The sequence below is a fragment of the Curcuma longa genome, unplaced genomic scaffold, assembly GCF_044706935.1.
Source record: "Curcuma longa cultivar G26 ecotype Majalengka, Jawa Barat unplaced genomic scaffold, ITB_CL_G26_1.1 utg509_np1212_2302976_RagTag, whole genome shotgun sequence".
Taxonomy (NCBI): Eukaryota; Viridiplantae; Streptophyta; class Magnoliopsida; order Zingiberales; family Zingiberaceae; genus Curcuma; species Curcuma longa.
Window position 1 is genome coordinate 258,070 of NW_027435603.1, and position 22,922 is coordinate 280,991.

General features: G+C 38.2%; 3 protein-coding genes and 1 pseudogene across 3 annotated transcripts; 3 read left to right on the forward strand and 1 right to left on the reverse strand.

Moving 5' to 3' along the window:
* Positions 1–1,562: 1,562 nt before the first annotated feature.
* Positions 1,563–5,799, reverse strand: LOC141820622 (cellulose synthase-like protein G3). Its single transcript, XM_074707972.1, has 6 exons — positions 5,233–5,799; positions 3,832–3,981; positions 3,406–3,531; positions 2,874–3,293; positions 2,422–2,769; positions 1,563–2,327 (listed from the first exon to the last, which is right to left on the reverse strand). Exons 1-6 carry the CDS (start codon positions 5,782–5,784, stop codon positions 1,776–1,778), a joined length of 2,148 nt encoding a protein of 715 aa, XP_074564073.1. The 5' UTR covers positions 5,785–5,799; the 3' UTR covers positions 1,563–1,775.
* Positions 5,800–7,984: 2,185 nt separating this feature from the next.
* On the forward strand, positions 7,985–10,574 carry LOC141820637 (DCD domain-containing protein NRP-B-like). Its single transcript, XM_074707994.1, has 5 exons — positions 7,985–8,694; positions 8,927–9,027; positions 9,133–9,216; positions 10,050–10,160; positions 10,285–10,574. Exons 1-5 carry the CDS (start codon positions 8,061–8,063, stop codon positions 10,324–10,326), a joined length of 972 nt encoding a protein of 323 aa, XP_074564095.1. The 5' UTR covers positions 7,985–8,060; the 3' UTR covers positions 10,327–10,574.
* A 3,233-nt stretch (positions 10,575–13,807) lies between these two features.
* On the forward strand, positions 13,808–16,122 carry LOC141820572 (transcription factor MTB1-like). Its single transcript, XM_074707902.1, has one exon. It carries the CDS (start codon positions 14,074–14,076, stop codon positions 15,886–15,888), a length of 1,815 nt encoding a protein of 604 aa, XP_074564003.1. The 5' UTR covers positions 13,808–14,073; the 3' UTR covers positions 15,889–16,122.
* A 4,854-nt stretch (positions 16,123–20,976) lies between these two features.
* Positions 20,977–22,751, forward strand: LOC141820573 (cytokinin dehydrogenase 6-like; annotated as a pseudogene).
* Positions 22,752–22,922: the final 171 nt, after the last annotated feature.

The window sequence follows — 22,922 nt, forward strand, 5'->3', positions numbered from 1 at the left end:
AAAAGGCGATCCTAATTTTTAAATTTATTAAATGATACCCTTTTTCTTTTCCAATTTATTCTTATAAAAATTTTAAAAAATTGTTTGGCTAGTCCAATTTATAGAAAAAAAAATCCTTAATATAATTAGTAAAAATTAATTTTATAAAATAAACATTCAATAGTGTTTGGTTAAAATGGTTAGACTATCTCTTTTTAATACTTAAACCCTTAGTAGTGCATCTATATAGAGCTAACCCTTAGTAGTGCAAGCTCCTTTAATTGCTAATGCTTGTTGTGATAGAATGCATCTAAACTTCCTTTAAGAGTGCATTCTTTTTTTTTTTTTTTAATCCACGTATTCAATTTTTGAAATTGATTAGTTTTAAAAATGATGGATTTGACTTCATAAAAATTTTTCATAGGCAAGAGCATTTATTTGACCTAGCTACATCCTTCTCATGCCTCACATTTAAATTCTTCTTCAGCACACCTCTTTTCAACGAGTAAATCCTTCTTTTATTTGACCTTTATCCCTTCACAAATTCATGCTTGATTACTTGCTGTGGAACTTGGAAAAAAATATTTTCGAGTTGTTAAGAATTTGTCTAAATGTTGTATGTTATTTACCAAGATCTTATAGCAAATCCGTTGAGTAGCTTGTAGCAAAGTCTTGATTGTGAGTTTAATTACACTGTTTGGAAGGTTAAGTGAGTTAGGTAGACTAGAAGTATTGATTAAAAGATTAATAGGTGTTAACAAAATTAAGTTGAATGTTCAAATAGATTAAGGATAACAATATAGTGTCATAAATAACAATTAGTTGATTCTATCCATATTAAGAGTAGTGTCATAAATAAACAAGTTAAAACTAAACAAACAACCAAAAAACTGAAACTATTGCACTCCTTATTTTTATATATATAAAAAATATTTGAGTATTTTATTTTATTTCCTAAATTATCATTTTTATCTAACTGATGTGATAATATTTTATAAAAATTTTGATTAAAACTATTGTAATGTAAGCAATTTTAATTAATATTAAAGAGTTTTGATAAAAAAAATATTATAAAAGTGCTAGAATAATGATAATTAAGTTAGAGTAGTTTTGACTAAATTGGAATGATTTTAATGGTATTTGGGCAATTTTAATACGCTGAAGTAATTTTGATTACATAGTTTTATTCAAAGTATTATAATAATATTGAAGTAATTTTGATCAGTGTTAGAACAACATTAACTAATGTTAGAATATTTTTGGCCAATGTTAGTTAGATTAAATAATTTTAACCGGTACTAGAATAGTTTTAATTACAAAAGAGCAATATAATTTTGACTTATGTTTTAGTAATTCTTATAGTGTGAAGGTAATTTTGACCTATGTTAAAATAATTTTGATCAATATTAAAGTAACATTATAGCAATTTTGATCCAACTTTTGAAATAAAATAATTTTATTAATATTGAAGCAGTTTGAAATAATTAATATGCAAGTAATTTTAATCAAAGTTATTATAATAATGTTTGACTAGTTGATAAACAAGGTATTTTTGAAATGAAAAATTAGAAATTTTTGCCCAAAACTGAATTATATTTGTAACTTGGGGTCTACAGATAGAAAAACATTCACCATCTAGATATGCCCAATTTCCTTACATGAAAAATTAAGCTTCCATCTTCCACGGCAGTTCTAGTTCTAGTGCAAAAAAGCATCCCTTTAATTAGTTTAGGATGACGCTGGGTATCAGTATCAAATACTACATTTTGATTCTTCACCAATCAAGTAGCAGAAGATCAAACGCTGAACACGAGGTACCCAATTCCATGGAGGAAACACGCTGCTATCAACGAGAACACAGTGATCATCCTCGGCATTTTACCTCCATCGCTTCTAAGAAACATGGCCGCATAGATTGGCCAGCAGTTGGCCACTACACATGCCGACAAGAACAGCTGCGCAAACAACTCGTCCAAGCTCCCTTGCAAGCTCGCAGCTCTCCCAAGTCCCACCATAATGGAGCTTAAGTTTACCATGGCCACTGTCCCGAGTGACACAAAGAACGGCGATTGTGCTCCGAAATCAAATACACCTTTTCGGTATCGCTGTCTCTGCTCATCTTCTACTACTTTACTAGTCACATTGAAGCCTTGAGAAGATATGCCTACTTTTTTAAGCACAAATTGAATCGTTCCAAAGAGATACGATGTGAGGCCTATGAACATCCACATTCTTTGGTCATTCCACCAACTCTGAATGGTTCCTTCAGCAGCTAAAAACTCGAGAAGGTCTTGGACGTAAGCAGCAAGGAAGAGGTAGGCATACAAGTAGAACAGAGGGTCAGAGACCTGAAATAACACAAGTTTAAAGTATTACCATCATAGAAGGTCAAGCATTATGTTAACTCGATGAAGCTAAAGGAGAGATAGAAGCCATATGTACCTTTGGGAACAGCGGTGTACCATATATGAGGGCTAACTGTGGAAGAAGACAGTATATTGTTATAGGAATGGACCAACTGCCCCAAAAGGCCTCATGTGCGTAGCTTAAGCCTTCTAGAAATGAAGCTTTCATGGTGCCAAATGTTAGGGGGCAATACCTTGAGAAGGCCACCTCGAAGAGCCCCACAGACCATCTCTTGCGTTGGCTTAGAACATCATTTAGATTCAGCGGTACGTCACCGAGAAAAGCTGGCTTCTCAGGGTAGCAAAACACCGACTTCCATCCTTGACAGTGCAGGTGTAAGCCTGTATGGAAGTCCTCCGATAGTGACCCATAGCGGAAGCCAATCTGCAAGTCAAGAGATGCCGAGGGAGTCAATTTATCAACAACCAACAGCAAAAACAGAATAGCAAATGCAATACTGGAAATACAAACATATGAACTGAAGTTACCTCAGTGCCCCATTTCGTGCCAAGTTCATAATTGCAACTTGTCACTTCATGAGCTTTTCTTAATACAAATTCTGAAGAAATTGAATCAATAGGTTGCCGAGGAAGGGATGGTGGGAATGCGTTTCTTTGCAAGGAGTGTCGTGAAAAGTAGCAACCAGTACCAACGTAATTTGGACCTCCAAGTCCATCTTTTCCTCTCGGATTGATGGTGTATAGTCGCTTTACCTCAGTTGCGTAGATGTCATTCTTGTTAAGTCCTTGGAAAATTTGTGGGAATTGAACAAATGCAAGATTGGAAGACATGGCAGGGTCCAGAAAGTAGCAGAGCGCATGGAGAGGAGACCGAGGGTCATTTGAGTATGTGTCACAGTCCAAGGTAAGGATAAGTGGGGCATTGCTCATGGTGCTCGATACCCTTGTCTTCAATGCAGAATGCAAATAAAAAAAAAAGAAAAAATCATAATAAATTATGGTTGCACGACTAAGATGATGCGATGAGTTTAGAACCTAATTTTGCTTGTTTTTTCTTTACCAGAGCGTTGAGAGCCCCTGCTTTGAAGTGATGATGAGAAGTAGGTCGTTTCTCTCTAGATACATAGATGAGACTCGGCAATGGCTTCCCTGTGACATCTGAATCCTTTCTGCTTTCGAGTAAAACCTAAGAGGGGGAAAAACTAGTTTACAAGATTCATTAAAAAAAATGCATTCAAATTTAACTAATATTAAATTGATTTTACAGATTTTCTAAGACATTGATTTTGTTAACAGTTTGGCCAGTGTACTATAGCTTTCTGAAGTTTGAACGTTTGTTATAAAAAATGAATTAAAATTAACCCACGGAAACAGTTACAGAGATTCACCACTTCCATCAGTCAACGAGCTTATTTTGCTAGTCATGATGATACAAAGAGTGGATAATACTTTTCTTTTAAAAATAAAGTCTGTATTAGGAAGAGACCTGTATTATTGAAGGGTGGTCATTGCGGGTAAACCCTTTCCATCTCTTCAAAATTTCTTCTTCTTCTCCCTGGGTTATATCATTGCATTTATCACCTCTCTGCAAAGCCTTTTCTACTTTCTCTTTCATTGCTTGAAACATCTTCTCCAGCTGAGAAAAAAACATCCTTAAACATAAACATAACTACTTTAAAAACTCAATGCCCCTTTTTGCTATCGAATTTCCCATCATGCATTCATTGTGGCAGTTTCTTATTGAAGTTTTTAATCAAATAATAATCACAATAATTAATTGCGCAGTAAAATCAGGGAATCAGATCAAACTAAACTGCATCAAGTAACCAACTACTTATCTGGTTTATTGCTTCTTTTATTCCATGTCTCAATTTAGTAGTTTATGCAAGCAAGCAAGTGCAGTTATCTCTTTTTCAGGCCAGTTATTGCCTCAGATAGCGTGTCTAGGTGAGTGGAGGAAGGGGATGAGGAAGAAAAGAACAGCAGAGAAAAGAAAGAGCGGTGACAAAGAAAGGGAGTGAAGAAGAGTTTTCTTTATTGTCTCAAAAATATTAACAGAAAATGACAAAATTAATTTTTGATTTTGTCATCCTCGAGATATTCATGATTAAGCAAGTTTTTTCATTAAATTTTCTTTCTTTCATCCGCTTTTCAATGAAATTGAAAGTGAAGAGCCCTACAATGTTTTCATTCCTCACGTGCTTTTCTTATTCCATTCTACCTAACTGCGACATTTCATTTTTCTACTTTGCTTCTTCCCTCTGACTCAGGTAGACGCACATGACACAATTATGCAGAAAGCAATTGATGGAACTGAAAGAGTCAAAATAATTCCAAAAGATGGAAAAAGAAAAAGAAATTGGGAAATGGAACTGAAATAGTCAAAATAATTCCAAAAGATGGAAAAAGAAAAAGAAATTGGGAAATGGAACTGAAAGAGTCAAAATAACTCCAAAAGATGGAAAAAGAAAAAGAAATTGGGAAATGGAACTGAAAGAGTCAAAATAATTCCAAAAGATGGAAAAAGAAAAAGAAATTGGGAAGGGTTGTACCCTTTTCCATTGTCGGCGCCCATGTTGCTTGACATCTAGTTGAAGAAATATTAATAGAAAAGGTGAAAATTGGAGACCAAGAATCTGGTTCCTTCTTATTATTTCTTTATTCTTAGAAACTAACACACAACTTTACTGATTTCATATATTTTTTCCTAAAATCGAAAAAATTTATACATTTGTTACTAGAAAAATTAAATAAATATTTCACTTAAATAATTATTTCTGTGTGGATATTCCTGCATTGCTGCCTTAAAATAAGCAAAAATTCATACACAAAAAAAAAAACATAAAGAAACATGCATTATGACGCAACGATAGATCTCGGAACATACCTTGGCGGTCTCTGGTCCCGCACCCTCGACGGATCTGAAGTAATCCTCCGGCGATCTGGTGACGATGCCGTTCTCCCTGCAGAAAGGAAGCCAATACCTGGCGAACCTCGCCGCCTCCGCGAACGCCAGAAGCGTGACCGCGGATCCGCCGTCGTCGGACACGTAGACGGAGATCTTCTCCGGCGGGTAGTCGAATGCCATCGCGGAGAGCGCGGTGGAGGCGACGCTCGCTGGCGGCTCCCGCAGCGCGTCGGCGGTGCAGATGAAGACGTCGATGGCGGGGAGGTCGTCGGGGGCAACCGCGTGGAGGAGGCGGTCGGGGAACTCGCGGCGTCGGACGGGGCGCCACCGGAGGGCCTGGTAGGTGACCCACATGAAGGCAAGCAGGAGGTCGGCGGCGAGGAGGAGGAAGGAGGGGAGGGAGGTTGCGAGAAAGCGGAAGCGGTGGCGGAGGGCGGCGAAGAGGGCGAGGGAGTAGAGGAGGATGTGGACGCGGTTGAGCGGCGCGAGGGGACTCACGCGGACGGCGTGGAATGGACCCGATGACTTCATCGTACTCTTTAGATCTCGACCTCCGTTCTCCTCAGCTTTCGTCGTCGTCGTCTTCTTCGATCGGACAAGCATGAAGCAAAGGGATTGGAGAATGACCAGGGTTCACGATTTGGGAAGATGGGCATTGGTCATCCGGGGCCAAATCTGTGTCAGTGGTTGTTTAAATCGTGTGTTTAATTCCCTTTTAGTCCCCTTAATTATTTTATAATTCAGAAATCTAAAAATATAAATGCATTCTAATAGTTAACGATCTAACGGTCATAAATTTTTTAAATTCATCAGATATAATATACGCTAAGGATTCGTTTATTCAACTTATTTATTTAAAAAATAATATTTTTAAAATAATATTTAAACAGTCTAAATAGTTTAGACCACCTTTTCACTATTGCAGTATAGTCCCAGCCGATCCCATAATAGGTACCACCTATTCTGCTTGTGAGCACTGATCATAAATTAATCATTCAAAATATTGATACTGTATTTAACAATTACTACTGAACTAAAATCAGACCTCCACTTGAAATATTTTGCTTAAATAAGGAAATTTGCCAAAAAAAAACTATGATTGGATCTAATCGGGTCAGTTGAAAATATTTTTAAAAGAATTTTTTTCGTCTTACACATACAAAAAATCAATAATTATATTTAGGGATATATAGTGCAATAACGATTCAATCATCCCACAGCTTCAGCTTCAGATCCAAAGATTATTTCCGTGATTTAAATTTATGATTATAAAATCAATAATAATATCCATTAATAAATAGATATTTTTTAAATCTGAGATGCGTGCTCCGCTCTGCTTCTGCGGACTGCAGCCGCAGACGGCACACTCACCGAGGGGATAAAAGAACAGGATATTTTTTTAAATGTAAATATTTTTTTAAGGATATCAAATATTTTAGTAACAGGTTGGATTTATGCCTGGGCTAAAATGATTATTTTATCTATGCCTGCCTCTATTTCAAATTATTGTTCATCACATTATTTTTTTTAATGAAAAACATTTTTTTAAATTTTAATTCATGCTATTGACTATCCTTTATAACTATCGTTTAATATCATATTTTAAGTATTTAGTTCTAATGTTTCAACTAATTTTAAAAAACTATTATTATTATTTTAATTAAGGGATGTGTGCTGAGCATTAGTCGCCTATTTTACTTGTTATGGCTTTTCCTCTGGCTATAAAAAAAAAAAAGATTATCAAACAAACTTTTAAAGATATACTCAAAGAGTCAAGGTCCTTAAAGAGGAGGTCACATCAACAGCCATATATTATAACAATTTTGATCAAAATTGCTATTAGACTAGTAGGAGTGTTAGTCAAAATTACTACAACAGTATTGGATCATCAAATAAAAAGCATAATTTGAGGGATTCAGTATGAGATATAATTTTAATATTTTTTAAAATAGAGACGATAATAAAAATATATTAAAAAAACACTCCTTTAGTTTTCTGATTTATTTATTTAGGCCGGCTCATCTGCACGAAAACCCAAATAACCCCACGTCGGCCCATCTAACAACAATTCATCAATCGAACCTAACGTGCCACGTGTCTCAAATAGTCAAAGATTTCTCCTGACACCAGACGGCTAAACAAGCCCTGCTTTATTATTTATTTTTTTCTTAATAATTCATATATTCATATTAATTTATTTTTTTCTTAATAATTCATATATTCAGGTCCCTACTTTAATTTATTTTTTAAATTTAAATATTTAATTTTTATTATTTAATTAATTTTAAAGATGATTGATGAAATTAATTATGGAGTATCCATAAAAAATTTTAATTAGCTATAGTAAATTAAAAAATATAGATAAAATTTAATGGATGATTTAGCATTATAAATTTTTTAAATTTTCAATGTAATATATTTACATTTTAGATTTTAAAATATCAATATTTAATTTTATACCGGATCCATACGATCTTAAACATTATTATCTTCGAAATAAATTCAAATAGTTATTCCTGGGGAAAGACACGCCCTTAAAGCCATTCTACTTGACTGCCCCCATCAAATATCACTGCACTCTCGAATCCACTGTCCATCCACAATGATTCCCTCCTTGGCCTTCATCTGACCGTCCGTTCTTATCATCCCCCCGCGTTTTCCCCTTCGACCCCCCACATGCTTCCCACCCATTCCCTTGTTATTTAATCCAATCCACCGCCGATCTCCTTCATTTCCATCCGATCTGAGATTTCTCCCCCTTTTTTTCTTCCTAGCGATCGATTTAGATAGCACCAGAAGGAGGAATCATGGAGGCTCAGAGGAATTTCCGTGAACAGGCATCATTTTTGCAGTTCAGCGACCAGCTTCGGCTGCATTCCTCCGCCCTCGCCAATCTCTCCATCGGAGACAGCATCTGGAGCGAACCCTTCTTCAAGCAGCAACCTCTCAACTCCAATTACGGTTCTGATCTCAACGGCGGGTGGAAATCGGCGTCTGGAGGCTCCCAGAAGCTCGCCTTTGGCACCAGCAACTACGGCGTTAATCGGTACAACAGCGCCGACAACGGCAAGAGCGCCGATGCTGGAGGCAACAAGAGGTTGAGTTATTCCGGCAGCGGAAATTACAACGATGGTGGGAGTGGTGGGGTTATTAAGAATTATTTTGAGAATATGGCAGTCAACAAACCTGCTAGTAAGACGGTGGGTGGGAATGGGAAGAAGTGTATCACTAACAGCAATGATGGAAGCAACGGTAAGAAGAAAAAGAACTCTAGCGACAACAATAGCAGTAGCAACAACAACAATAAGGAGGCGGCGGTTGACAAGAGGTTTAAGACGCTGCCGCCATCGGAAGCTCTTCCGAGGAACGAGGCGATCGGTGGTTACATCTTCGTTTGTAATAACGACACCATGGAGGAAAACCTCCAGAGGCAGCTGTTTGGTACGCCCTTCATTCTTCTATTTTTATCCTTTTTAATCCTAATTAGTCTTCACCTAATTATATTGTTAGGGTCATATAGTTCCCCCTGAGATAACTGAGAAGATTATACATGATACTTACATATCATTTACTGTTTGTTGTTGATCTAGAGCTCTAAAGTTGTCCCCTTTTTTTTTCTTTCGAAGAGTTCTGTTATCTAATTTTGGCTAACAATGCCTGTGATGTTTGATAGGTCTTCCATCAAGATTCAGGGATTCAGTGCGAGCAATCACGCCAGGATTACCCCTTTTCCTGTACAATTACTCCACCCATCAGCTTCATGGGATCTTTGAGGTGCTTAGTACATACCTAATGGAATTTTTAGTTCTCTTGTTTATTTCATCTCAACTTCGAGGAATTAATTTCTCATGAAAGAATTCTTTATGTTTTGATGCGCAGTCAGCTAGCTTTGGAGGAACCAACATCGATCCCACCGCATGGGAAGACAAGAAATGCCCTGGAGAATCTCGTTTCCCTGCTCAGGTATGCTTCAATCGCTAAAGTTTCTTTCTTTACCTGATCTTATGTATTTAAGCAGCAAAGCATGTAAAGCAATCTTTTGACTAATCATTATGCATTCTGATTTACAAATAATGTCAATCACGGATAGGATAACCAAGTTTTTATTATTACTTCAGCCCCACTCGTGTAAGTTGAGCCACTCATGATCTAAGACTATTTTTTTGGTCATATAACTGACGGATTTGCTAACTTAAAACTGATGTAGCTGAAAATATTATGTTCTTAATGATCTATCTGGCCCTGACTGATTCATTTGCAATGAAACATGGTAATAGTGAAAAAGATTCTATTTTTAAATCATATGCCAGTAATATCTAAGGCAGTTCACTTGTTATTTGGATTTGTGGAATCTAGACAAGTTCAATTTGCCATAAGACTTGTACATGGAGGGAGACTACTGTGAATATAAATATATGACTCTGTCTTCCAAGCAATTCAAAATTTTGGAACAAGTTATTGGCCAAACAAAATTTAACAAATTATGTGATGGTTTGCCTGTTCTCCTCTCATTGAATGAATTGATTACCTAATCTATGAAACTATTCATGCTTTACAACTAATCCTACCATCTTCTGATCTGTCAAGATCGTGGTCGGCGGTCCTTAACTTGTTTAATCATATTAGTCAAATAAACAACTCGCAGGCATGTTAAGCATCATGCCATTGCTATTCATTAGTCAAATAGCAAAGGCAGGCACGTTAAGCAATTACTGGAAACCAACAAATTCTATATTGCCATTCAGTATAATTGGTTTCCAGGATGTGATACTGAAAACATGTATACTATCCCTTAGGTGAGAGTGGTAACAAGAAAGCTCTATGAGCCACTGGAAGAGGATGCCTTTAGACCCATACTTCACCACTATGATGGTCCCAAATTCCGACTGGAGCTCAATGTGGAGGAGGTTTGTTCCTTTTATTTTCAAACTTTTAGTATCACTTTTTTGCTTGAAACTTTGTTTTGCAATTTATCTAATGGAATACTTGGTACTATGAATTGCATCAATGACCTTGATTCCATCTATGCAGGCACTGAAGCTCCTTGATATCTTCGCCGAGCAGGATGCTTGATTAGAGTATCTTGGCTATGAAAGAGAAGACTAAAACCAAAATATATATTTATAAATTAATATATGCAATGTTGAGTAAATCAAGGTTCTGTACACTGCGCTATTTGAGACAGAAAAACGAGTTGAGCATAAGCAGTAAACATTCGTTTTTGGTGCTTCTATACAGTGTTTGTAATATCTTGGATGCATGGACTATCCATTTAAGACATCCTGAGTAAATGTAATTTGCTAGGAGGAGGTGCTGGAGAATTTAAATCTCTTGTTGTGAAGGTTGAACTGGATTTGATTGAATATTTTCATGGGAATTTTATTTTAAGAGACTAGGAGATTACTGATTGGGAAAGATCAGGTTAATCACTTCGGCTAGTCTCCTTGTTTATATAATTAATCAACAAAAATGTTATAAATAGCTACCTATATATTATCTGCAGTACTTGTGTTTGTGTTTGTGGAGTTCCCGACAGGAACAGCATTAAAAAAAAAAAACTAATTAATAAACACATTAAATCGAATAACTGAATCCATTATGAAATAGCCTAACAGCATTTTTCTTTGGCTCCAAGTAAGCCTAGCAAATTAATTTTGAACAAACATTAAAAGTCTATCTTCCCCCTTGTGCTCCTTTTCGTGAAAAAGAGGAAGAATTATGTGGATGATTGGAAAAGAACAGAAAAGTAGTTGTGTTCCTCGATTGCAGTATACTTGACACAAACGTTTGTCCTTAGAAAACCTTTGTCTGAAGTAAAAGAAGGAAAAAGAAGGATCCATAATAAGTGCCATTATTGACACGGCAACACCGAACACATCGATCGCAATTCGCAATTCCTTTTTGCATGGACTTTTTCTTTTTCTCTATGTGATTGGTGTCGATTATGTTCCCCATTCCTCCACAACTTCCTCACGCCAACACTACGTCGCATCATCATTCATCACGAGGAAGCCGTGCCAAGGGCCATGCATCATCTTTCTCCACTTTTTGAATCTATTTTCTAATTTTCCGTGATTTACATGGCCAAAAATTAAAACGGCTCCTTGGAATTATCAAAGGATGTGATTTTTTATTCAACTTAATTAAATCATTTAAATTCTATTATAACAATTATGACTTATAGCTACTGTTATAGTATTTAAGTAATTTTGATTAAGTTAGAATATTTTTGATATAATAAATATCTTATATGTAGTAATTTTGATAAGTTAGAATAAATTTTTTTTTAATATTATAGTAGTTATTCTCTATGAGTGTTATTATAATATGGAAGTAAAAATATTTCTAAAATAAAATATTGAATATCAAAGAACGATGTATCTTAAGTTACTTTTTACACGTAGGACGAACCCTTAATGACAAATAATATCTTACTAACGGTTTCCGTATCGGCTCGGCTCGGCTCAATCCTCGGCTTAGCTCAGTTCGGCGGGAACGGCGCAGAGCGCAGGGGTTTCACGTGAAACAAATAGTGAACCGGAAAAAAAAACTCCGAGCCGCTTCTCGTGATTCGTGGAAGCCGAGTGCATGCTTTTCCTACCGCCACCTACTACCTCTCTCCTGTTGGGCCCACCCGATGTCTTAATCTATGTCACGGGCAGGTGTGAATTCGGGTGACGATAAACAGACTGCGGACGCTATGTCACGTGAGCCTTGCGAGGACTGGTAGCGGCAGCAATGTCGCGGGGCGAAATCACGTGCCTGCGGGAGAGGACTCTAGAAGTCTCCTCCCGCGACAATAATTTAATCTATGAAAAGAAAGAGAGACTTCGAGAGTCTTCTCCGCCACGATAATTTAATTTACGAAAAAGAATGAAAAACGCGTGTAATTAATTTCTATCATCCATTTCACATGTTTTTTTTTTTATTAAAACAAACAAAAATTCTCACCGTCAATTGGTATAACTTTGAGCTCTTTCACGAAATCCATGTTCCAATTAAAGAGAGCTTTATTAAATGGGAATAATAATTTCTATTAATTGATAAATTTTAATAGGAGAAAATCCCATTTTTCTAAAGTGAGTAGGCCATATGGAGGTGATGGTAGTTGATAAAGGGATAAGGGACCCTTTTTTATTAATATTTTATCAGAAATATTCTCTCAAAAATACCCTTAAATTTATAGAAATTCATCGCCCATTTATTTAGATTTAAAATTTAATCACAATAAAGTCAAGAAATATGAATCATTTAATAGAGAAATAAATCATACAGGTAGGCCATTAATAAAAAATAAATAATTATTTCTAACATGGACCACAATTTGTATACTACAATTTATAAAGGAGCTATGGTCATTGGCTATCCAATATAATTAATTTATCTTACACTTTTAAAATTAATTTTGATCATGTAAGTTTAATTAGGTTAGTTTATATGTACATCACGATGCCAAATGTCACTCTTGCCCTTAGAGAAGAGCGGAAAGTGAAATTTTGAGCTTAGATCTAACGAGTAGCTAGATGAGTTTTTATAAAGAGGAGGGGAGAAGGGTGATTTGACGGAGAGGTGATCGATTAGTGCAATTGAGGAAGGACCGTTAGGTGGTTGCAACTACCTGTTTGTGAGGCAATACTTATGGCAAAAAATGACTTTATCTCAAGTGTCTCTCAATATTTATCCCACAACGATTTAAAAAGAAAAAAAATGGATGATTGAAAGTCTTTTCGATGAAAAAAATTTTATTCTCTCCGTTCCCTTAAAGATTTGACTCCTCTTCTTTTATAATAATCTACCACATAGGTGTAAACTCAATTATAATAATCATCGAGCTAGTTTAAAATGAAATAAATTATTAAAATAATTATTTAAGCTAATTAGATTTTTATAAATATTTTTAAATTTATTTGATTGATTATTAAATTTGATTATTTAAAATTTTTATAATTGATTATTATGATAATATAAATTTATTTATTTATTTGAAAACATCATAATTTGCATGTAAGAAGTTATATTCGAATAACTTATTTGCATTTGTTCGATTTATTACTATTATATATATAATTTTAAATTATATCCCAAAATTGATTTTGAAAGGGTCAAATTCAAAAAAAGTACATCTGTTATTTAAACTTCTATATTAATTTGTTTAAATTTTAAAATTTACTTTTTTAAGAAATGGAAATAAACAATTTCTGCGAACCAAACTAAGCAAAAATTAATTATCTGGATTTTCATTGGTTAAAATGTTGTGGACAAAAATAATGTTTTTTTCTCTGATGTGTATTTTTTCTCTCCTTAATCCCAATAATCATTTTAGATGTGGGAGGAGGATGCGGCCGCACGACTTCACGGTAGGAACACACGGCACGGGCGCATAACATGCGCCTCATGTATGCGGCCGCTTTCGACGAATGGATCAGATGGCACGGGACGGCTCGGGCTGATTTCGGCTCGAGCCGGCTCCTGGTCTTCCCACGTTTATATTCAAGGGATGGGATTGTTTATATCACGAGACCCGCGCCCTCCAGTTGCGCCATCTGTCCCGTTTAGCTGCGTTGCTTCCCGTCCCCCTTCTCTCTCTTTTCCCTTCGTTTTGTTCGTCTATCCTTGCCGCTCGCCTTTACAGCGCCACAGGCCTAGGCTTTGGCTTCCCCTTACGCTTCTCTCAGCCTTCTCGAAACCCTAAATTGTTGATCTGATCCGTAGCTATCCTTCCCCTCCGATTTGGTTTCAATTCTTAATCCATGTGGTAAATGGTCGAGACGGAGCATTGGGATCTGTGAATCCGTCGAAGTTTCAACTCCGGCGGTGGCGATGGGCGTTTTTTGGGCCGATGATGACAGAAAGATGGCGGTGGCGGTTCTCGGCCCCCAGGCCTTTGACTACCTCAACGCTCGGCACGCTGCCTTCCCCGACGGTCACCTAACCGCTGTCGGCGGCGGCGGCGGCAACGTCGACCTGCAGAACAAGCTCCAGGACCTCGTGGAAGGCCCCGGCTCCGCATGGGCTTGCGCCATCTTCTGGCAGATCTCGCGGTCGGTGGCTGGGGAGCTCGTGCTCGACTGGGGCGACGGCTACTGCCAAGAGCTCGGGGATGGCGAGGAGGAGAGCGGCGGCTTTTCGAGTCATCCCCTCGACGGCGTGCGCCAGAAGATGCGGAAGCGGCTGCTAGAGAGGCTGCACGTGCTCTCCGGTGGGTTGGACGAAGAGAACTACGCGCTTCGGCTTGACCGCATCACTGATGCAGAGATGTACTTCCTGGTATCCATGTACTTCTCGTTTCCCAGAGGGGAGGGCGCTCCTGGAAGGGCTTTCGCTTCTGGGAAACCCATGTGGATATCCGAGGCGGAGCTAATGTCGCCGGCGTGCTCCAATTACTGCGTGCGGGCATATCTCGCAAGGTCTGCGGGTTTCCGAACGATCGTGCTCGTGCCATGCGATGCCGGCGTGCTTGAGTTGTGCTCGGTGAATGGCTTGCCGGAAAGCTTCGAGATGCTTCAGATGATCAGATCCATATTCGGTCAGGGCCACATAAAGGTGGCTGCCGTGGCTGGGGAGAAGACAGACAAAAATATTTTTCCGGTTTCTGCCTTGCGTTATAGTGCCAGAGATCACGTCGACGAGTTTCCGAAGCTTATTTTTGGGAAGGATTTGAGCACTGACGGCCCTAATGCTAATGAGAGGGCTTCCATCGTGAAGAAGGAACAGATCCAAATGGATATAATCACAAAGCATAGCGATAACCCACTCGTCAATGGTGTTGCGATGCCTCAGTGGAATCAAAACCATGCCACAAACTCTCTTCAGCAGCACTTCCGCAATGTCTCACCATATGTTCGACAAGCTAATGGAGTCATTGGTAATGATCCTGTGATGAACCAGCTCCAGCAGCAAAAGCAGCAGCCACCAGTGCAACAGCAGCACCAGGAATCGCATTCACGCCCTCTGCTGGCATCTGGGCAAATTAATTTCATTTCGGGGGCGCTGGCAAATACTCCTTCCACTGGTATCTTGATGGCTCGTACGGGTGCGGCTGCGGCTGACTCGGAGATCTCAGACGTTGAGATTCCATCCAAAGAAGACAATCCCCCGGTGACAATGGAAGAGCGCCGACCAAGAAAGAGGGGTCGTAAGCCGGCAAATGGCAGGGAAGAGCCCCTCAACCACGTAGAAGCCGAGCGCCAGAGGAGGGAGAAACTTAACCAGAGGTTCTACGCACTGAGAGCAGTGGTGCCCAATATCTCCAAGATGGATAAGGCCTCTCTGCTCGGTGATGCCATATCCTACATCACTGAACTCCAGAAGAAGCTCAAGGAGATGGAGGCGGAGAGGGAGATGTGGGGTGATCCATCATTCATGGATTACAAACATCAGGTCCATTTGCCTGAGATCAATGTTCAAGAAGCACAGGATGAAGTAATTGTTCAAGTGAGTTGCCCTATGGACAGGCATCCGGTCTCCAGGGTCATTCAAGCGCTCAAGGACTCACAGATTAATGTGGTGGACTCGAAGGTTTCCGCTTCTAATGGCACTGTCCTGCACACGTTTGTGGTTAGGCCACTAGGGACCGAGCAGCTTACGAGCGAGAAGCTAATGGCTGCTCTAACTCATGAGTTGAACGCCACTTAACATTCTCGAGTCTTGAATCAATGCCTGACAAGGTGGCTACATATTTTAGTTTGCTTTGTTAAGTGAATTAGTTTATGTTGACAGTTATACCACCATTTAATGTTCCATAGCCTATAGCTTAGTTGTAAGGCCACTCACCATTGCCTAGAGTTCCTTTAGTGGGCAATGCAGTGTACTCAGTGAATTAATTTTTGTTCCATATATTCTTTGCTATCATATTCAGCTTTTCTAACTCGGACACCTTTGATTGCTCGATCCCTTCTGCTATTAGCTTCAGTTATCTGCACTTGGTCTACTTTTTTATGGAAAAATAGTTTCAAAACACCATATGGCACTGGCCTGTTTTGACTTCGGTCTGGCATTTCAATACATTAATCACAGACAGAGGCCTGCTCGTAAAAAGAGCTCTTCTATGAATTCTGACTGGTTGTTTGACCAAGTTATATAGATTTATTGCAACAACTGTAGAACACATGCGTTGTGACCAATTTGTTCCCCCTCTGTCAACTCTGTGACCAAATTGTTTTTGAACGTCAAAACAAGAACCAGAGAGCCACTAACTTTGAGGAGGAGAGGGGAAAAGAACTTCTTTACAGTCCAAAATTATTTATTTTTCAAATTGTGGTCCAAATACGCATGGCGTTCCAACCTGCAACCTCCTCTTGCAAGTTGCGATGGGGTTAGCTCATGCAAAACGTGTCGTATTCTGCAGAATATGAAAACTACCCGGACGCATCGCGTTCTATGACTTTTCGGTGTCTCCAGGAGTCAAGTTGCTGCGCTCCTTGTGGGCAAAGGACAAAGGAACGTAGAAAAGCAAGCTTGGCGTGTAGCCTCTTCTTTCGCATGATAACACTTTTGTTATCTGGGTAAAAGTTGATACCCTCATCTATCCTTCCTTCGGTATTGTCTCAAGTGATTTTAAAGGGAGGTAAAATCACACTTCATGTATCAATTCTCGAGGGAGTGAATATGTGTACTTTGGTTTTAGACGTACAGTGAGTTATTTCCCCACTCGCCTTACTTTTATAACTACTAGATGCTGATAAAGTAAAAAAAAAAAAAAACTTTAATCAGAGTTGGAATATAGCTTTGTTTCACTGTAAATACGGCTTATCACTTTTATTATCGATTCCACTCCGCCTTCGTCTGGCTTAGCTGAACCGCTGCCAGACGCAGCGTGATAAAGCTGCCAGAATCCTTCATGTGAAACATATGATTCCTGGGACTGCTGCAACTTGTGGAAAACTTTAGCAAAATTGACTGAGCAAAAATGAGAAGGGCGCCCGTATTATAGTTTTAGTCAAAAGTTTTTTTTTAAATAAACAACCCTAGTATATTTTTTTATTTAAAAATATCTCTATTTTGTCACTATTGTAACAGTTAACTGCTATAATATAAAATAAAATGAATAAAAATCAAGTTCACATTTCACTTTTCGATTAAAATCAAATATCCTATTTTTAATTAAAATTAAATAGACGTCTCATTTAACTTTAATTGTTTGAAATACCTTTTTATTATTAATTTAAACTTAAAACATTTTCCGTGATATTTGAAGGTTAATTTTATCATTTAACAGTAATTGAAAAATATGAATTGCAAAATGTATAAGCGTTAATTTGTAACGTAGTTGAAATAAAAATATAAATTAAAACATTTTGAACACTAAATTATAATATATAATCAATCAATGCCCATGTAAAAGTAAAAAAATTAAAGAAAAAAAAAGTATAGACATGATTCAATTTCAGCTAGAGTTTGGAAGAGGCGGTAAATTCAAAAAGATAACAAAAAAAAAAGCCTGATATAGTTAGATCCTCAGCTGGAGCATACATAGATGCTTAATTTTGAGAAAAAAATTATATCGAGGGATACGATACAGTGATATAGTACTCAATGGATAAATAAGAAAATTAGAATTTGAGTTTCGATGGGACGTATAAATTAACATGATAGATGTGAGTATGTATAAATTATATTTTAAATTTATTTGATAGAAAAATTAAAAAGAAGAACAAATTGAAAAATACAAGATGATTCCGTAGCTAGTTCAATCATCACTTGCTGGGTTCCAGCTTCACCACAAGGCCCATTGAGTGATTATTTAGCTGATCACACTGGCTCGTAATGTTAAACTATTGGGACCGTTTTGGACCGTCATTATGTGGACTATTACTTGCACTTTCTGATTTATCATAATCATTGATGAGAAAACTTTTATAAAGTCAGATCCATCACCATCTAAATTAATCAAATCGTAACACCTGATTAATTGGATTACAAAAAAAAAAGTCACCTCCAATATTGGTTTGATTAAACCACTCCAAATAGATAAAGGAGGAGCATCCTTTGTATATATTTTTTAGCTCATTATTTTTTTCTTAGTTGGCACTAAGTATATAATTTATGCTGATTAATTTTGAGAATGATTGATCCAATCTCATGAAAATTTTCATCGAGAAACACTCGCAGCGGATGACCTATTAGTCCAACATTTTTAGATCAACTGTCAATTAAAAAATTCAACTGTTAATTCATCCAAATTAAAATAAACTAGATTCTTAGATACTTAAAAAGTTGAAAAGGTGCTATGCCGCAGCACCATTACTCAGGGCTTGAAAATATCTTACGCACGGATAACATTGGTTGACAGACGTTAACATTGTGGATTGATGGAGACTATCAATCGACTATTAATGATATTGTTGGAGCAAATAAAATGTCTGAAACTCAACTATAGCATTCGATTGTTGATTCAATAGTCGATTGATAGGGTATAGTAGTCATTATTATGATCAATACTAAGCTAGAAGAGTCATTCTATAGGTGTAACATTCTTTTGAAATAACAATCAACTAATGATGATAAGCAATTAATTGTTGAGTGGTTTCCCACCGCAATGAAGCTTATAAAGGAAGGTTTCGTGAAGAATTTCTAAGTTGTTTCTTAGAGATTTTGAGAAGTGACGTTGTATTTCATGTCTTCAAGAGGTAATCCAAATCAACTAAAAGAGATCAAAGCAAATATTTATCAATGTAAAGTTATTTCATTTGTTTTGTTATTATTTGTTATTGTATCTTTATTTTTTTTTATTTCTATTACTTATAAAAATAGGATGGTAAGAGATTTCTCCACTTTTAGAAGGTGTCCAAAAAGAAGAAAAGAAAGTATATTGATGATACCGTTAGGATGCTATATCGTGGAATAGGAATATGAAGTTTCTGAATCACGTAAACAAAAAATTTATTATGCTTGTGTATTGTTTGTATTTATTTTTTTATTTCTATTGCATTTTTAATTTTCTGTAGACGAGCAACGAATGATGAACACGATTAAAGCGAATCATTATTCATCTCTTTCTAATGATGTCATCAATCCCAACATGCACAAAAAGCCCCGAAGTAGAGCAAAGTTTCGAACTAGGAATGTGTCACATAGCAAGATTAATAATAAATAATATTTATTAATATAACAAGCAATTTTTTATAATAATTCTCATTCCAAGTCAATTGTCTCTAAGGTTAAAATTTTCAATGCCATAGAAAACAATGATCTCGAATATACAATTTGCAACTAAAGTCAACTAAAATGATTAATGATATATGTAATTGTGCTAGTTTAGTCAACTAAAGTCTAGGTTTTGAGTTATGAAAAAAAATAAAAAGAGAAAAATAGTCTATTGCAATATGACGATGGTCAACCAAAATTTAATGGGTAAATTGTTAATTCTCACAATGTAGAATTTCAATTTTGATCTTCTAAGTAGTCCTCTTGTTTAAGAAACAAAATATATAGTAGACCTTATATATAAATATATATATAAATAGAAGACTTAATTTAAAAAAAATCAAAACCATAAAATGGTGAGTTCATATATAGATAATTCTTTACATAAAAAAAGATGTAAAAAAGCCTCATAATCTGAGCTGTATAAGCAATAGGGCAACAACAGCCTTTACTGATACATCAAAATATGAAAAATTTATAAGTTAAGAATTTTATTATTATTATTTTTTGAAAATTGGGGTTTGCTCATGGGGGCGGCTGTGCCGACAAGATACTTTGCCCTGAAAGATACTGTGAATCTAAATTTACTAGGGTTTGACTTGGCGGCACCGGCACATGTCCAAATCCTTGAGGATTTTGTCCACATGGAGCAACGTCCACTCAACGTGATGATCAACACCAAGCTGGAGCCTTTGACAAACCCATGGGTGGCAAATTAAATTATTACAAATCCTATTTTATATTTGACCGGCCACCACAAGTCCACCATTATTTTTCTTCAAAAATTAAAATTGTCAACACGATGAGTTCAATTCAACTGCATTCCCCCAATTAAAAACATGAATGCCACCTTGGTTGACAATTTATCTCCCCAAGTCAAAACCGGTGGCACGCAGGAAAAACAGAACTCGTAAATGCAATATGCGTAATCGTATTATTGCATGAACTAAGTGGCATCGACAACACCAACGTGCCATGCACCACCCGTTTGTTTCGGATATGAATAATGAAGTTGTAAAATAATTAATCAATTCGGAGAAATGCCTGAGAAAATAATATAATTCCAGTTTGAATAATTTCTGTATGCTCATTTGGTCAATCTGTTTAAAATTGAGCTCAGTCTAGAAAAACAACACAAGGGTACGTGACTCGTGATCTCCAGCTTATAATAATGATCCAGCCCAAATTATTTATCTAGATACACCAAACTTAACGATCCTAGATTGCAGTTCTTCATCAGTCCACCAAACTCATCAATTTTGCAACAAATTGATTCACTCGATCTTCCAAATTGATCCGCTCGATCTAGTTTCGCTGCTATATATGTTTTCTACCTTGATTCTCCCGGCCGGAATATCCACTCACTACTCCGATCGTCTTCGTTATTGTTTATTAATACGATTAAATCGATCGCTTCGCCTTCACTGCTTCCTAATTTCTTCCTACTCCAATCAAATCCCTGGTCGGCTGCCATGGTTTGTTTATTCCAGTCGCGGAGATTCTTGGAGATCTCTCCCTTTAAATATCCGATCCTCCTCATCGTCTCTGCAGTAGTCGTCGTCTTCAGGCAGCTGCGACATGGCAGTGCTGTGCTCTGTTTCCTCCTCCTCCTCCTCTGTGCCTGTGGTGGTCGTGTTCTTGGTCGGGAGCCTGCTCTCGATCGTCGGCCACCACAAGCCGGTTCCGTCGCTCCAGGAGCGGCTCCATTCCCTCCGCTTCGCAGACAGTTCCGTAATTAGCTTTGACCCAGCGGAGCTCGACCGGGCGTCGGGTGACTTCGGCATGCTCGCCCGGGCGGCGCCGGCAGCAGTCATGCACCCCGCGTCGGAGCGCGACGTCGCCGAGTTGGTTAAGTTCTCGCACGCCGCGGCCCGGCCGTTCCACATCGCCGCGCGCGGCCGCGGCCACTCCGTCCGCGGCCAGGCCCTCGCGCGCGGCGGCGTGGTGGTGGAGATGGCGGCCCTGAGGAAGGGAAGGGACCGGATAAAGGTGACGTGTCCGGGCGGGGATCAGGGCGAGTGCTACGTGGACGCGGGAGGAGAGCAGCTGTGGGCGGACGTGCTCCGGGAGACGCTGAAGCATGGGCTGGCGCCGCGGTCGTGGACCGACTACTTGTACCTCACCGTCGGCGGCACGCTGTCTAACGCCGGCATTAGCGGCCAGTCCTTCCTCCACGGCCCGCAGATCTCCAACGTGCATGAGCTCGACGTCGTCACCGGAAAGGGAGAGATAGTGACGTGCTCGGAACAGAAGGAAGCAGACCTGTTCTTGGCAGTTCTCGGAGGTCTTGGCCAGTTCGGCATCATCACTAGAGCTCGCATTGCCCTCGAGCCTGCTCCACAAATGGTATTAAGAACAAATGATTACTCTCTGAGATCATCACTATTTAATCATTAATTTATACAAATATGAGTTTTGTGCAGGTGAGGTGGGTTCGACTCATTTACACAGATTTCAAAGCCTTCAGCCATGATCAGGAGAGATTAATATCTGCAGTCGAAGGGTTTAATTATGTGGAAGGCTCAGTTATAATGGCAAATAGTCTTACAAACAACTGGTGATCTTCCTTTTATCTGGAAGAAGACATTAAGAGGATCAAAGAGCTATCGGATGAGCATGGTGCAGTTTACTGCTTAGAAGTGGCCAAATATATATATTATGACCACGCAACAGCAAACTCCATTGACGAGGTAATTCAACTGCTATTCTCATTTTGTTTATCCATTGACCACGCTCAGGATTTATTTGTACTTCTCTAGGAGATGAAGCTGTTGCTTGGAGACTTGAGGTTCGAACCAGGATTCCAGTTCAAGACTGATGTCGCCTACGTGAGCTTCCTTAACAGAGTGAGAGAAGGAGAGGTGAAGCTCCAGTCAAGGGGTTTGTGGGATGTCCCCCATCCATGGCTCAACGTTTTGGTGCCCAGGTCGAGGATTGCAGACTTTGATCAAGGGGTTTTCAAGAGGATCCTTCAGCACAGCAGCAACAACAACTCTGTCGGCCCGATGCTAATTTATGCCACAAACAGAGGCAAGTGGAACCAGAGGACTTCAGCTGTGATTCCTGATGAACAAGTGTTCTACTCGATCGGGATTTTACGATCGGGCTCCGGTGATGATGATCAGAAGAACCTGGAGCAGCAAAACAAGGAGATATTAGATTTCTGCGACGAGGCCGGCATAAACTACAAGCAGTACTTGCCTCATTACACAAGCACATCGGATTGGATGAAGCATTTCGGAGCAAAATGGAGTCTGTTCGTGGATAGAAAAATGAGGTACGATCCGAAGGCACTGCTCTCTCCTGGCCAGCAAATATTTACCTCCAGTTATTCTCAGCATTCTTCCCTGTAATATACCCATTAATAGAAGAAGAAGACGAAGGCTTGCAGATTAGCGTATATGCTCTGTTCAGAATTGTGTAAGTTTGTGTAATATGAGAGGGAAGGTTTTGTAGAAGAACTGATTATCATGAAAATTTCTTAGTTGAATTTTATTTATTGAATTTAATTGAAGGTCACTTTA